The sequence below is a fragment of the Plectropomus leopardus genome, chromosome 23, assembly GCF_026936395.1.
Source record: "Plectropomus leopardus strain MGB_pleo_1.0 chromosome 23, ASM2693639v1, whole genome shotgun sequence".
In the NCBI taxonomy this organism is placed as follows: Eukaryota; Metazoa; Chordata; class Actinopteri; order Perciformes; family Serranidae; genus Plectropomus; species Plectropomus leopardus.
Window position 1 is genome coordinate 21,990,928 of NC_142198.1, and position 16,573 is coordinate 22,007,500.

The window sequence follows — 16,573 nt, forward strand, 5'->3', positions numbered from 1 at the left end:
ATTTTACTTCCTACCACGTGTTCATGCGTTGGTAAACAAACGCGTCATCATCACTTTCATCTGCGGAAACAGTATATATACAGAGAGAGGCAGCACGGTGGACAGACCATGAGTGTATTATGAGGGACAGACAGGAGGACACCGCTCCTCTCCAAACGCGTGAGTAACATATAATTTCTTGTTTAAATGTATCGGCTGTATTTCCTGTTGATAGTTTGATAGTTTATTGAGCTTTTTCTTTATTTTGAGCTGAAAATCTTCTGCTGTTTGATCCTCACGTTACTGACGGTGTTTCATTTTTAAAAGTCAGGACAAAGAGCTGCGGGAACCAAAGTCAGAGACTTTCGTGATGTTTCAGCACGTCTTTGTCGACATTAGTTTGTAAGATTTTAAAAATAGTTGTAATTTCCTCTGAGAGTAGAAAACCTTTGGCTGCTGAGGTTTTATTAAATGCGCAACGAGGGCGTGAGGTAAAGCGGAAGTTAGAGGAAGTTGTTTGCAGCTTCGTGTTGCAACAGAAAACTCGTCAAATATGTCAATAAACTAACATCAACAGTGGTGAAAGTAGTACCGATAATTAACTGCAGTAAAAGTATCAGTGTTTCAGTGTTTCCTGATTTTGGATTTTCTGTCCGCTCATCCGTCTCATTATTGTGGGCGTGATATCTCACAAACACCTTCAAGGAATTTCTTTAAATTCGGCTCAAATTTCCATTTGGACTCAGTGATGAACTGAATAGATTTTGATGGCCAAAGGTCAAGGTCAGTGTGACCTTGTTTGCAGTTCTTTGCGGCAGCATCCATATCTGAAGTATGTCTGCACAAACATGGATGTAACTTGAGTGTTTGCGTAGGCATTAAACTGCCAGGCAGTAACTGAAGTGATCAATGTAATTATTTTGTGAGTGTGAAAATATCAAAATCACAGTTAAAAGTCCATCAAGTATAATTAGTATACTTTTAACCCTTGAATCCCAGAGACAACACTGAGGACACAAACCTGACGTCCACTGTGGAGCTTTATGTCCATGAACAGAGCTGATTGAGTTCATTTTCCTCTTTTGACCCAAACATCATCAACATTAAATCTTGTTGTCTTTTGACTGAAGCATCTTTAGAAAATAGAAATATCTTTAAAAAACAGAAAACGTATAACTGAATGTGTTCACTTTTTATGTCTCTGCACCAGCAATGGAAAAGGGTAAAATATAGACAGAGAAAATGAGGTTTTGACAATTATATTGACTCTTTACCACCTTTTATTACAGTTTTAATGTCTTTATCTGTCACAGAGATGAGGGAATACAATATATCTGTTTAACTCAAACTTTCCTGCTTTTATTTCAAAATAAAAGTCCTCTGAGGCACTGCTCATGCACACAGTGTGTTCCTGGCATTATTTTTTTCGGGTTGTCCATACATCCGTATATCATATTCTCGTGAGCATGATACCTCGTCGCCATGAGGGTATTTCTTCAAATTTGGCAGAAACGTTCACTTGGACTTAATGATGAGCTGATTAAATTTTGGTGCTCAAAGGTTGAAGGTCAAGGTCCCTGTAACCTTGTCTATTTCATTCTCGTGAACACAATATCTTAAGAACACCATGAAGGATTTTCTTCAAATTTGACACAAATGTCCACTTGGACTCAAGGATGAAAATGATGATAGTTGCAGGTCAGAGGTCATGGTGACTTCATAAAACATGTTTTTGGCAATAATTCAAGAACCATGGGTGTCCACCTTGAGCTGAGTGTAAAGATCTTCTGATCTAAGTTTATATTTGGATTTCAAATTTCAAATTTGAACAAACGGCGGGGTGCTGTGATGACTAACTGCAGACAGACTGTAGATTCACTCTGTGTCTCTGTAATGAGTCCACTTGTCTCTCATGTGTCTCTGTCTCTTCACGTCTGTGTCCTCTCACAGGGAGAAGATGACCCTGGGACTCCTGCAGCTCCTCAGTCTGACCTCCACTGTCTCTGGTTAGTTCACAGCTTCACTTTATTATCACAAACACTGAAGACTGAACACGTGATCCACACGTCCGTCTGTCCCTCTCTCATGAACACATTATCACGAATGCTGTGAGGGAAATTCTTCAAATTTAGTACGAATGTCCACGTGGACTCAGAGATGAACTGATAACCTTTTGGTGGTCATGGGTCAAAGGTCACGGTCAGTGTGACCCCGTCTGCCTCATTCTTGTTAATGTGACATCTCGACAACAGTTTAAGGGAAGGTTGTTTTTTTTTTATGTTTTTTAAATTTGGCACAAACGCTGGCCGAGATTCAGTGATGGACTGATTAGAGTCTGGAGGTCAAACGTCACTGTGATCTCAGGAAACTTGTACGCTTATTGTGACAAATTTTCAAATCATGTCCAGAGATGGAGTTTAAAGGCTCACTTTGCTGCTCCTCACTTTCCCTCTCTGTCTCCTCAGCAGGAGCATTTGTAGTGAATGTGACACAGACGTCCCATCAGGCCGAGGAGGACCACAACATCACGCTGGAGTGGACCTTCACACCCAGAGCTGACGGGTCCCTTCGTGATTTAGACATCTACTGTGAGCTGTTAACCAAAGACAGAGACTCAGTCCTGTTTCACCTACATGAAGGTGTTGAGGTCCCAGAGACTCAGGACGAACAGTTTAAAGGACGAGTCCAGTGTGACAAAGACGTCCTCAGAGAGGGACGGCTCAGACTTCATGTGTCCAGACTCAGCATTAATGACTCGGGTCCGTACAGGTGTGAAGTGTTCACCAGTTATGGTTGGGGCAGTCGGGGAATTTGGCTGAATGTCTCTGGTGAGTTGATTCAGTTGGACTTTGGTTCGATTCAGCAGCTTTTCTGCATAAATAAGAATCTGAGCAGAAAAATATTATTGTCTTCAACAATCTTCAGTCCTCAGTTTCTTCTCGCAGTTTCTGTGAAATATTCTGTCGTTGATATTTAGTTTTATTTTTTTCTTCCCATGAATGACGCAGATGTGTTTGGTCTCTCTACAGCAGCGACGGATCCTCCTGCAAACAGCCCACCACCACCAAGATGGGAAATGATCGCTGTTAAACTTTGTCAGGCAGCCGGAGCAGGCAGTGTGCTGTTTGCTTTTTACTTATTATGTCACCCTCAACCTAAACAAGTCCCGTTAGTGCGACTTTTGTATGAGGACACAAAAATATCAACAAATAATGAGCAACAAGTTTAATGCTTCAAACACCACCAGTGAGGGGGGCGGCACGTGGCTTTGTGGTTAGCACTGTTGCCTCACAGTAAGAGGGTCCTTGGTTCCTTGGATCTTTGCAGAAAAAAGATCTGTGGTGAACAACGTTATCCTGCTGGAAGCAGCCATCAGAGGACGGGTACACTGTGGACACGAAGAGATGGACATGTCCAACAACAAAACCCTTGTTGCTAAAAACCTCTTTTTCTGAGACAACGATGTACATGTATAATGTCGAGAGTATATTTGTGTATTTTAAATTCTAAATTTTGACATCAGAAATAACTCGTCAGTGTAAATATTGCCTCTATTGTTCCAGATCTTTGATGTCAAACATCATAAATTGAGAGAAAATGACGTTAATGTCACTTGTTGAGCTGAAATGTAAACTGTGAGCGTCCTCTGTCCTCTGCTGATGGACATGGATACAGTGCACTGTGTTTTCTACTGTAATATTTATAATGTTTTCATATGTTTCATAAATCTCTGTTTCTATAAGAGGAGTTTGAATGACTCATCTGTGCGTAAATCTTTCACATCAACTAAAATACTTTATGGTAAAGATAATAATAATTATTATTATTGTTAAGATTATTAAACCTCATTAACCCTTTAGAAGCTGTTGTGCTGCATTCAGATGACTCTCACAAACATTTGAACATCTGTAACATATAAAACGTCATTGTTTTCAACATGATTTCTGTTGAAAAAATGGGAAAAGGCAAAAAGCAACTTGGCAAGAAATTTAAAAAAGGATGTAAAAAGAAAGACAGGAAAATAAATTTAAAATTTAAGCTGTAGGTTGATTATTATAACAATTACTAAAAAAATGTCCAGAAAAAAAATGTAATTCTTTCATGTGTTTAAAATGACAAAAAGTACATACATTTCATTTTTAGCACTTTTTAAGGTCACTGTCTTGTTTTATTTTGTCTTTGTTTTGTTTTTTTTCTCCTTTTTTGTCTTTTTCTTTCCTTATGCTCGTTTTTAGGGCATTTTTTTGTAACTTGTTACACATTTATTTTTTGCTCCACTTCTTGTTGCCTTCTTCTCATGTTTTCCTGTTTTTTTATGGAAACCAAGTCAGTTCACTCGGGTTTCAAAGGGTTAATAATGATCACAAACTGCCTCACAGTCTGAATGTGTTGCAGGAGGAGTGTGTGTTTGTTCAGAGAGGAAAGTGAAAGTATAGCAACGCGTCTTTTCTGTGTATTTTGGTAATAAAAGCGTTTATTCTTTGAGTCTGTCCTCCTCAAACACATCAGTCCAAATGTCCCCACAGTGACAGACACCGGGGGACAGACAAAGACATTGAGTTTCCCATCATGCTCTGCTTCTGCAAACTGCAGCTGACTTCAGTTTATGATTTTAATATGAAGATTCAGACTCATGGCGACAATTAAAGTCAAACCTAAATAATAAATGAACGCACTCGGACTCGGAACAGCGAGTGGAGATCGTGTCGCCAACGCGCACATTACGCGCGCACACCGAGTCGGTTCAACGAGACACCGAGAGACTCCGAAGAAGGAAATAATGAACTCTATCGGCTCCATTCACTCTTGTTTCTGGGAGTTTAGGGGTTAAATCAAAGTGGAGCTTTTCACTCTGATATTTTCACACTCAGTTTGTCTGTTTGAGACTTTAAAAATAAGTTTTACTCTGATTGAAACGCCGCGTGTTTATCGAGCTTCCGTGTTGTCTCGAGCCAAAGTTTGAGGATCCAGAAACACTTTATTGGTGTTTGTTGATCCGGATAAACAACAACAACAACAACAACAACATCTGTTTACAGAAGCAAAGCTGCGGCTCAAATCCTCAATTTGTTACCGAGAGACACGAAAGAGTCAAATCGTTTCTTTGCTGCGCACTTTGGAATAACAGAAAACGCGTTTGACGATCAAAATTAAGGACCATTTCAGCCAAAAATACTTTCCCAATTAAAAAGAAACCTCAAAAAGCCACCGGAAGCAGCCAAAGAGATGAAACCAAATGAAGAGTTTTGGTGCACTCGCTCAGGAGGCGCAGAGGGAGGATCAGTGATGCCTTTGGGCTCACCTCTGTTTGGATGCTCCCATCAAAGATGTGTTAAAATGACGCTTTGAATAATATAAAATACAGCATGTAAAATCTGTAAAAACAGGCTCCGTGTTTGAAGAGGACAGCTGTCTGTCCTCGGGTCTGTCTGTGATCAGGAAGCGGATCATCCGGCGAACTAAAGAAAAACGAGACTGAACTTCGTCGATTTGTTATTCTGAATAAACCAAATATTGTAAAAAGACATTTTTAAAAATAAATAAAAAGTTTAAGTATAGAAACGCGTCTTTTTTGTGTATTTGGTATTTTATGTTCTGCTTCTGCAAACTGCAGCAAACTTCAGTTTCAGAGTTTAATATGACGATTCAGAGGCTCACTGCAACAGAAACTACAAACACAAGACGAGAGAGGAACAGGAAGTTCAGTGTGACACCCTGACTCTTTATCACCTCTGGTTGCACCACCCATTTGACTTTCTAGACTTCAGAAAGGGCAGGGCCTGTTTTGCCTCTGACAGAAAACGCGTTTGACGATCAAAATTAAGGACCATTTCAGCCAAAAATACTTTCCTAATAAAAAAAAAAAAACAACTCAAAAAGCCAAAAAGTGAATTCTTGAACTTTACAATTGATGATTTCCAGGAGTTGAACACACCCATTTTGAATTCTCGAAACGGAAGTGTCTAGACTTCAGAAAGGGAAGGGCTTGTTTTGTGGGTCATATATATAGGGGGTGACTTTCTCCATCAGAAAACTTCTCATTTGGTTGCTTGACAGAATACGCTCACTGTTGCTGCTGTTTGTCTCTTTCTGTGTTCACGTTTAAAATGTGAGAATCTGACAACATGTGAACAGATAATAACTTTAACAGACGTGTGATCCTCTGAAGACAGATCCTCCTAAAACCTGATCCACATAAAAACTCCTCTGTGTGACTTTAAACTGCTGTGGGACATTTAGTGAAGAGTCTCTTTTAATGTGTTTGTTGTTTCAGGTTGTTGTGTCACTGTAATGACAAAATCTGGCATTTTAAGGATGAAAAATGTGAAAAAGTATCAATATGTGATATTCTGATCTGATGTTGCAGAGAATTGAGTCAGTGAAAGTAGAAAATCATATTAATGAATAATATGTCTTACAGACTGATTTTGAAAAGTGCATTTTGTGTGCAGAGAAGTTTGAGTGTGTGTGGTATTACAGCGGGCCCTAAAGGGTTAATGTCATTTAATGTGAGCTGAGCTGCAGCTTCAGTCTTTTGTCTCCAGCAGAGGACGGCACAGAGGACATTTTGTCTTTGAGTAGCTGTTTTGTAGTTTGTCCTCTGGCGCCTCCTGCAGGTCACAGAAAACACTGCAGCTGAAAGTTTTTATCAGACTGTAGATTGTCTCTGTGTCTCTGTACTGAGTCCACTTGTCTCTCATGTGTCTCTGTCTCTTCACCTCTGTCCTCTCACAGGAGAAGATGATCCTGACTCCTGCTGCTCCTCAGTCTGACCTCCACTGTCTCTGGTTAGTTCACAGCAGGACCCTCAACCTGCTCTGATTAGGGACACTTTTACAAAAGACAGGAGGCCAGGGGCCAGTCTGTGACCCCACATGTTTCTAGGAGTTTAGGACATTTCTACAATTTTAGGGCATTTCTAGGATTTTAGGACGTTTCTCAGATTCAAGCTTGTTTCTTAGATTTTTGGATATTTGTAGGATTTTTCTACAATTTTAGTACTTTTTAGGATTTCTGGGATTTCAGGATATTTACATTTCCTGGATTTTGGATGTTTGAAGGATTTAGCAATTTTTCTAGGGGACGTTAAAACATTACCACAATTTTAGGATTTCAGGACATTGCTCCGTTTTTAAGAGGACATTTAAAGATTTGGGGAAGTTTCAGTGATTTGAGGACATTTCCTCAAAGACTAACATGTAGAGATGGAGTTTAAAGGCTCACTTTGCTGCTCCTCACTTTCCCTCTCTGTCTCCTCAGCAGGAGCATTTGTGGTGATATGACACTGACGTCCCCATCAGGCCGAGGAGGACCACAACATCCACGCTGGAGTGGACCTTCACACACCCAGAGCTGACGGGTCCTTCAGATATATTCATCTACTGTGAGCTGTTAACCAGAGACAGAGACTCAGTCCTGTTTCACCTACATGAAGGTGTTGAGGTCCCAGAGACTCAGGACGAACAGTTTAAAGGACGAGTCCAGTGTGACAAAGACGTCCTCAGAGAGGACGGCTCAGACTTCATGTGTCCAGACTCAGCATTAATGACTCGGTCCCGTACAGGTGTGAAGTGTACACCAATTATGGTTGGGGCAGTCGGGAATTTGGCTGAATGTCTCTGGTGAGTTGATTCAGTTGGACTTTGGTTCGATTCAGCAGCTTTTCTGCATAAATAAGAATCTGAGCAGAAAATATTATTGTCTTCAACACTCAACCCCTTTTCCTCTTCCTTCTTTCATCTTTAGTTTCTTTTTTCTTCCCATGAATGGCGAGATGTGTTTGGTCTCTTCACAGCAGCGAGGGATCCTCCTGAACCTCCAACACCAAACACAGCAAGTCCACCACGAGCAGAGAGTCGAGGACGAGTCGTCCTCTTCTCTGGACTGACAGCAGCTCTGCTGAGTCTCTGTGTCGCTTTTTTTCTTTTTACTTGTGTTTAGTTTAAATTGAGGTTTTACATCAGAAATAACTCATGTCAGGGTAAATATTTCTCATAATATATTTTATACTTGGTAATTTTATCATATTTTAACCCTTTTTTAGCCCAATCTTCAAATATAAGCATGTTTTACTTTTAAAAACAATAAAATAATGAAACTACATACAATGCGCTCCGTATATATTGTAAATCAATGTTGTTATTGACTGCTATTTAGCGAGAATCGGCCCCACTCTGACTACAGTTTAACTTATAGAGGAAGAATCTGGGACTCAGACCAGCAGACAGTCCTGGTCCTGCACAGACCTTCTCTGAAGGTCATTGTCTTGTTTTGTGTTCTCTCTCTTTCTTTCCTTCTGCTTGTTTTAAGGTCATTTTCTTGTAAGTTTTTATAGTTTATTTTTCTCCGCTTCTTTGTTGCCTTCTTCTCATGTTTTCCTGTTTTTTTATGGAAACCAAGTCAGTTCACTCGGGTTTCAAAGGGTTAATAATGATCACAAACTGCCTCACAGTCTGAATGTGTGGCAGGAGGAGTGTGCTTGTTCAGAGAGAAAGTGAAAGTATAGCAACGTCTTTTCTGTGTATTTTGGTAATAAAGCGTTTATTCTTTGGAGTCTGTCCTCCTCAAACACATCAGTCCAAATGTCCCCACAGTGACAGACACCGGGGGACAGACAAAGACATTGAGTTTCCCATCATGCTCTGCTTCTGCAAACTGCAGCTGACTTCAGTTTATGATTTTAATATGAAGATTCAGACTCATGGCGACAATTAAAGTCAAACCCAAATAATAAATGAACGCACTCGGACTCGGAACAGCGAGTGGAGATCGTGTCGCCAACGCGCACATTACGCGCGCACACCGAGTCGGTTCAACGAGACACCGAGAGACTCCGAAGAAGGAAATAATGAACTCTATCGGCTCCGTTCACTCTTGTTTCTGGGGGTTTAGGGGTTAAATCAAAGTGGAGCTTTTCACTCTGATATTTTCACACTCAGTTTGTCTGTTTGAGACTTTAAAAATAAGTTTTACTCTGATTGAAACGCCGCGTGTTTATCGAGCTTCCGTGTTGTCTCGAGCCAAAGTTTGAGGATCCAGAAACACTTTATTGGTGTTTGTTGATCCGGATAAACAACAACAACAACAACAACAACATCTGTTTACAGAAGCAAAGCTGCGGCTCAAATCCTCAATTTGTTACCGAGAGACACGAAAGAGTCAAATCGTTTCTTTGCTGCGCACTTTGGAATAACAGAAAACGCGTTTGACGATCAAAATTAAGGACCATTTCAGCCAAAAAATACTTTCCAATTAAAAAGAAACCTCAAAAAGCCACCGGAAGCAGCCAAAGAGATGAAACCAAATGAAGAGTTTTGGTGCACTCGCTCAGGAGGCGCAGAGGGAGGATCAGTGATGCCTTTGGGCTCACCTCTGTTTGGATGCTCCCATCAAAGATGTGTTAAAATGACGCTTTGAATAATATAAAATACAGCATGTAAAATCTGTAAAAACAGGCTCCGTGTTTGAAGAGGACAGCTGTCTGTCCTCGGGTCTGTCTGTGATCAGGAAGCGGATCATCCGGCGAACTAAAGAAAAACGAGACTGAACTTCGTCGATTTGTTTTTCTGAATAAACCAAATATTGTAAAAAGACATTTTTAAAAATAAATAAAAAGTTTAAGTATAGAAACGCGTCTTTTTTGTGTATTTGGTATTTTATGTTCTGCTTCTGCAAACTGCAGCAAACTTCAGTTTCAGAGTTTAATATGACGATTCAGAGGCTCACTGCAACAGAAACTACAAACACAAGACGAGAGAGGAACAGGAAGTTCAGTGTGACACCCTGACTCTTTATCACCTCTGGTTGCACCACCCATTTGACTTTCTAGACTTCAGAAAGGGCAGGGCCTGTTTTGCCTCTGACAGAAAACGCGTTTGACGATCAAAATTAAGGACCATTTCAGCCAAAAATACTTTCCTAATAAAAAAAAAAAAACAACTCAAAAAGCCAAAAAGTGAATTCTTGAACTTTACAATTGATGATTTCCAGGAGTTGAACACACCCATTTTGAATTCTCGAAACGGAAGTGTCTAGACTTCAGAAAGGGAAGGGCTTGTTTTGTGGGTCATATATATAGGGGGTGACTTTCTCCATCAGAAAACTTCTCATTTGGTTGCTTGACAGAATACGCTCACTGTTGCTGCTGTTTGTCTCTTTCTGTGTTCACGTTTAAAATGTGAGAATCTGACAACATGTGAACAGATAATAACTTTAACAGACGTGTGATCCTCTGAAGACAGATCCTCCTAAAACCTGATCCACATAAAAACTCCTCTGTGTGACTTTAAACTGCTGTGGGACATTTAGTGAAGAGTCTCTTTTAATGTGTTTGTTGTTTCAGGTTGTTGTGTCACTGTAATGACAAAATCTGGCATTTTAAGGATGAAAAATGTGAAAAAGTATCAATATGTGATATTTACGATTCCGATGATGTTGCAGAGAATTGAGTCAGTGAAAGTAGAAAATCATATTAATGAATAATATGTCTTACAGACTGATTTTGAAAAGTGCATTTTGTGTGCAGAGAAGTTTGAGTGTGTGTGGTATTACAGCGGGCCCTAAAGGGTTAAAGTCATTTAATGTGAGCTGAGCTGCAGCTTCAGTCTTTTGTCTCCAGCAGAGGACGGCATAGAGTAGCTCTTTTGTAGTTTGTCCTCTGGCGCCTCCTGCAGGTCACAGAAAACACTGCAGCTGAAAGTTTTTATCAGACTGTAGATTGTCTCTGTGTCTCTGTACTGAGTCCACTTGTCTCTCATGTGTCTCTGTCTCTTCACCTCTGTGTCCTCTCACAGGGAGAAGATGATCCTGGGACTCCTGCTGCTCCTCAGTCTGACCTCCACTGTCTCTGGTTAGTTCACAGCACGGACCCTCAACCTGCTCTGATTAGGGGACACTTTTACAAAAAGACAGGAGGCCAGGGGCCAGTCACAGCGGCCCCACACATGTTTCTAGGAGTTTAGGACATTTCTACAATTTTAGGGCATTTCTAGGATTTTAGGACGTTTCTCAGATTCAAGCTTGTTTCTTAGATTTTTGGATATTTGTAGGATTTTTCTACAATTTTAGTACTTTTTTTAGGATTTCTGGGATTTCAGGATATTTACATTTCCTGGATTTTTGGATGTTTGAAGGATTTTAGCAATTTTTTTCTAGGACGTTAAAACATTACCACAATTTTAGGATTTCAGGACATTGCTCCGTTTTTAAGAGGACATTTAAAGATTTGGGGAAGTTTCAGTGATTTGAGGACATTTCCTCAAAGACTAACATGTAGAGATGGAGTTTAAAGGCTCACTTTGCTGCTCCTCACTTTCCCTCTCTGTCTCCTCAGCAGGAGCATTTGTAGTGAATGTGACACAGACGTCCCATCAGGCCGAGGAGGACCACAACATCACGCTGGAGTGGACCTTCACACCCAGAGCTGACGGGTCCCTTCGTGATATATTCATCTACTGTGAGCTGTTAACCAGAGACAGAGACTCAGTCCTGTTTCACCTACATGAAGGTGTTGAGGTCCCAGAGACTCAGGACGAACAGTTTAAAGGACGAGTCCAGTGTGACAAAGACGTCCTCAGAGAGGGACGGCTCAGACTTCATGTGTCCAGACTCAGCATTAATGACTCGGGTCCGTACAGGTGTGAAGTGTACACCAATTATGGTTGGGGCAGTCGGGGAATTTGGCTGAATGTCTCTGGTGAGTTGATTCAGTTGGACTTTGGTTCGATTCAGCAGCTTTTCTGCATAAATAAGAATCTGAGCAGAAAAATATTATTGTCTTCAACACTCAACCCCTTTTCCTCTTCCTTCTTTCATCTTTAGTTTTCTTTTTTCTTCCCATGAATGACGCAGATGTGTTTGGTCTCTTCACAGCAGCGAGGGATCCTCCTGAACCTCCAACACCAAACACAGCAAGTCCACCACGAGCAGAGAGTCGAGGACGAGTCGTCCTCTTCTCTGGACTGACAGCAGCTCTGCTGAGTCTCTGTGTCGCTTTTTCTTTTTACTTTGTGTTTTAGTTTAAATTGAGGTTTTACATCAGAAATAACTCATGTCAGGGTAAATATTTCTCATAATATATTTTATACTTGGTAATTTTATCATATTTTAACCCTTTTTTAGCCCAATCTTCAAATATAAGCATGTTTTACTTTTAAAAACAATAAAATAATGAAACTACATACAATGCGCTCCGTATATATTGTAAATCAATGTTGTTATTGACTGCTATTTAGCGAGAATCGGCCCCACTCTGACTACAGTTTAACTTATAGAGGAAGAATCTGGGACTCAGACCAGCAGACAGTCCTGGTCCTGCACAGACCTTCTCTGAAGGTCATTGTCTTGTTTTGTGTTCTCTCTCTTTCTTTCCTTCTGCTTGTTTTAAGGTCATTTTCTTGTAAGTTTTTATAGTTTATTTTTTTCTCCGCTTCTTGTTGCCTTCTTCTCATGTTTTCCTGTTTTTTTATGGAAACCAAGTCAGTTCACTCGGGTTTCAAAGGGTTAATAATGATCACAAACTGCCTCACAGTCTGAATGTGCCACAGGAGGAGTGTGTGTTTGTTCAGAGAGGAAAGTTAAAGTATAGAAACGCGTCTTTTTTGTGTATTTTGGTAATAAAAGCGTTTATTCTTTGAGTCTGTCCTCCTCAAACACATCAGTCCAAATGTCCCCACAGTGACAGACACCGGGGGACAGACAGAGACATGGAGTTCCCCATCATGCTCTGCTTCTGCAAACTGCAGCTGACTTCAGTTTATGATTTTAATATGAAGATTCAGAGACTCACTGCAAGAGAAACTACAAACACAAGAAGAGAGACGAACAGGAAGTTCAGTGACTCATTTCTGTCAGCAGCACAGCAGAGTCACTGAAACCACAAAGTGTTCCAGCAGAGAGCTTAAAATTATGGTTTTTAAAAAAATTATCAAACCAAGAGTTGTAGTATGATCAGCAGCATCCAGTTGATGGCTGCAGTAAATTTGGTGACACTACAGTGCATAAAAGAGAAGTTATTAAATTTTATTATTAATAAAAATTCCATAAAATTATGAAAAAATGTTTTTAATATCAAACCAAGTGTTGTAGTATGATCAGCAGCATCCAGTTGATGGCTGCAATGATACTTTGGGCTGACACGCTGTTTGACGATCAAAATTAAAGAATTTATTACATTTTATTTCTAATAAAAAAATCCATAAAATTATGAAAAGAAAAAAAAAAGTGTTGTAGTATGATCAGCAGGAACCAGATGATGGTTGGACAGAGTTTAATTCTTCTGCAGTGCATAAAGGTGAAGTTATTGCATTTTATTATAAAGTTTCTTAAAATTTGACCAAGAAGCGGAGTGCACAGTGACGTCACACAGACACCAAAACCACGTGTTCAAACAGAGATCTTCCTGTTTGAGTCAAACCTCTGTGGACAGTTTGGTGTGTCTAAAAATGCAGCTTCCCCTTTTGTTCGTTGCGTTTTTCTCAGACTTTAAGTTGACGAGTCCCGGACTCAGACCTGCAGACAGTCCCGATCCCGCACAGATCTTCTCTGCTTGACAGTGAGCTCACTGTTGCTGCTGTTTGTCTCTTTCTGTGTTCACGTTTAAAATGTGAGAATCTGACAACATGTGAACAGATAATAACTTTAACAGACGTGTGATCCTCTGAAGACAGATCCTCCTAAAACCTGATCCACATAAAAACTCCTCTGTGTGACTTTAAACTGCTGTGGGACATTTAGTGAAGAGTCTCTTTTAATGTGTTTGTTGTTTTAATATTTGATGCTGCATATTGTTCATCAGCTCCCTACAGCTCGTTGTAAGGCTCAGGGAGGGAGAGATTGAGTTATAAGTTAAAAATAGAAATTAATAATTTTTTAAGGGAAAAAGTCCTGAAAACTATTTCTATGTATATATTCATCATCATTTGTTTTTTGGTTTTTGTTTTATGTTTTTGCCGCTTTTTGCCTTCACTTTTTTCTGAAAGAAATAGAGCCGCTTTGCTCAAGTTTCAAAGGGTTAATGTCCAGTTGGTCAAAACCATCATATTGTCAGCAACATTAAGTGATGTATCAATTATATGTGTGTGTGTGTGTGTGTGTGTGTGTGTGTGACAGGACTGTTCTCATAGTTGTTGCTGAGAGTGAAAGAAAAAGATAAATTCAAAAGCAGTTTACTTTCTGTCTTTTTACTTTTCTCCATACCTTATTTTGGACGTCGTCTACGGTCTTTTTTTAACTGGTGATGTGAACGACAACGTTGTTATGGTCACACTTCATGTCCTGAATTCTGGTGAATTTTTATTGTAACTTATGGCAGAAATGTCACACAGTCGCCTCATCCTATTTAGGTTTTATGGTAGCGTGCACAGAAAGCCCCTGAGGTCGTGTAACTTTTTATAGTTTATTTTTTGCTCCGCTTCTTGTTGCCTTCTTTTCATGTTTTCCTGTTTTTGAGAGAAACCTAATTATTTCGCTCGGGTTTCAAAGGGTTAATAATGATCACAAACTGCCTCACAGTCTGGATGTGTCACAGGAGGAGTGTGTGTTTGTTCAGAGAGGAAAGTGAAAGTATAGAAACGCGTCTTTTTTGTGTATTTTGGTAATAAAAGCGTTTATTCTTTGAGTCTGTCCTCCTCAAACACATCAGTCCAAATGTCCCCACAGTGACAGACACCGGGGGACAGACAGAGACATGGAGTTCCCCATCATGCTCTGCTTCTGCAAACTGCAGCTGACTTCAGTTTCTGATTTAAATATGAAGATTTAGAGACTCACTGCAAGAGAAGCTACAAACACAAGACAAGAGGAGGAAGTTCAGTGTGACACGTGACTCATTTCTGTCTGCAGCACAGTGACGTCACACAGACACCAAAACCACGTGTTCAAACAGAGATCTTCCTGTTTGAGTCAAACCTCTGTGGACAGTTTGGTGTGTCTAAAAATGGAGCTTCCCCTTTTGCTCGTTGCGGTTTTTCCTCAGACTTTCAGTTGACGAGTCCCGGACTCAGACCTGCAGACAGTCCCGATCCCGCACAGATCTTCTCTGCAGTGAGTCTTCATGCTGCTGTTTGTCTCTTTCTGTGTTCACGTTTAAAATGTGAGAATCTGACAACATGTGAACAGATAATAACTTTAACAGACGTGTGATCCTCTGAAGACAGATCCTCCTAAAACCTGATCCACATAAAAACTCCTCTGTGTGACTTTAAACTGCTGTGGGACATTTAGTGAAGAGTCTCTTTTAATGTGTTTGTTGTTTTAATATTTGATGCTGCATATTGTTCATCAGCTCCCTACAGCTCGTTGTAAGGCTCAGGGAGGGAGAAATTGAGTTATGAGTTAAAAATAGAAATTTATAATTTTTTAAGGGAAAAAGTCCTGAAAACTATTTCTATGTATATATTCATCATCATTTGTTTTTGGTTTTTGTTTTATGTTTTTGCCGTTTTTTGCCTTCACTTTTTTCTCTTTTTTTTTCTTTTTGTTGTAAATTATGAGGTCATTTTCTTGAAACTCGTAACTTGTATCCCTTTCCTGTGTTTCTGAAAGAAATAGAGCTGCTTTGCTCAAGTTTCAAAGGGTTAATGTCCAGTTGGTCAAAACCATCACATTTTCAGCAACATTAAGTGATGTATCAATTATATGTGTGTGTGTGTGTGTGTGTGTGTGTGTGTAGGCTTTATATATATTAAATGACCAAAAAGGCATTTTAAGGATTAAAAATCTGACAAAACAAAGTAACTAAGAGTCTCTTTTCATGTGTGTTTGTTGTTTCAGGTTGTTGTGTCACTATAAAGACAAAATCTGGCATTTTAAGGATGAAAAATGTGAAAAAGTATCAATATGTGATATTTACGATTCCGATGATGTTGCAGAGAATTGAGTCAGTGAAAGTAGAAAATCATATTAATGAATAATATGTCTTACAGACTGATTTTGAAAAGTGCATTTTGTGTGCAGAGAAGTTTGAGTGTGTGTGGTATTACAGCGGGCCCTAAAGGGTTAATGTCATTTAATGTGAGCTGAGCTGCAGCTTCAGTCTTTTGTCTCCAGCAGAGGACGGCACAGAGGACATTTTGTCTTTGAGTAGCTCTTTTGTAGTTTGTCCTCTGGCGCCTCCTGCAGGTCACAGAAAACACTGCAGCTGAAAGTTTTTTTCAGACTGTAGATTGTCTCTGTGTCTCTGTACTGAGTCCACTTGTCTCTCATGTGTCTCTGTCTCTTCACCTCTGTGTCCTCTCACAGGGAGAAGATGATCCTGGGACTCCTGCTGCTCCTCAGTCTGACCTCCACTGTCTCTGGTTAGTTCACAGCACGGACCCTCAACCTGCTCTGATTAGGGGACACTTTTACAAAAAGACAGGAGGCCAGGGGCCAGTCACAGCGGCCCCACACATGTTTCTAGGAGTTTAGGACATTTCTACAATTTTAGGGCATTTCTAGGATTTTAGGACGTTTCTCAGATTCAAGCTTGTTTCTTAGATTTTTGGATATTTGTAGGATTTTTCTACAATTTTAGGACTTTTTTTTAGGATTTCTGGGATTTCAGGATATTTACATTTCCTGGATTTTTGGATGTTTGAAGGATTTTAGCAATTTT

General features: G+C 39.9%; 2 protein-coding genes across 2 annotated transcripts in view; both read left to right on the top strand.

Moving 5' to 3' along the window:
- Nucleotides 1-32: 32 nt before the first annotated feature.
- The window catches only part of LOC148185751 (uncharacterized), an 18,465-nt gene continuing 1,924 nt past the window's right edge, over nucleotides 33-16,573 (top strand). The window contains exons 1-3 of the mRNA XM_088073293.1: nucleotides 33-159; nucleotides 10,773-10,828; nucleotides 11,312-11,674. Of these exons, the coding sequence (XP_087929419.1) occupies nucleotides 10,780-10,828; nucleotides 11,312-11,674 (412 nt within the window). The 5' untranslated portion in view covers nucleotides 33-159; nucleotides 10,773-10,779. The remainder of the gene's footprint in view (nucleotides 160-10,772; nucleotides 10,829-11,311; nucleotides 11,675-16,573) is intronic.
- LOC121963264 (V-set domain-containing T-cell activation inhibitor 1-like) lies at nucleotides 75-3,726 on the top strand. The gene is made up of 4 exons (XM_088073286.1): nucleotides 75-159; nucleotides 1,930-1,985; nucleotides 2,445-2,807; nucleotides 3,009-3,726. Exons 2-4 carry the CDS (start codon nucleotides 1,937-1,939, stop codon nucleotides 3,206-3,208), a joined length of 612 nt encoding a protein of 203 aa, XP_087929412.1. The 5' UTR covers nucleotides 75-159; nucleotides 1,930-1,936; the 3' UTR covers nucleotides 3,209-3,726.

Bases quoted from the DNA above. Each gene is read 5' to 3' on its own strand.
- LOC121963264 (XM_088073286.1), top strand. From the start codon at position 1,937: ATGACCCTGGGACTCCTGCAGCTCCTCAGTCTGACCTCCACTGTCTCT. The intron at 1,986-2,444 runs GTTAGTTCACAG...CTGTCTCCTCAG, and splicing joins TCTGACCTCCACTGTCTCTG to CAGGAGCATTTGTAGTGAAT. The intron at 2,808-3,008 runs GTGAGTTGATTC...GTCTCTCTACAG, and splicing joins AATTTGGCTGAATGTCTCTG to CAGCGACGGATCCTCCTGCA.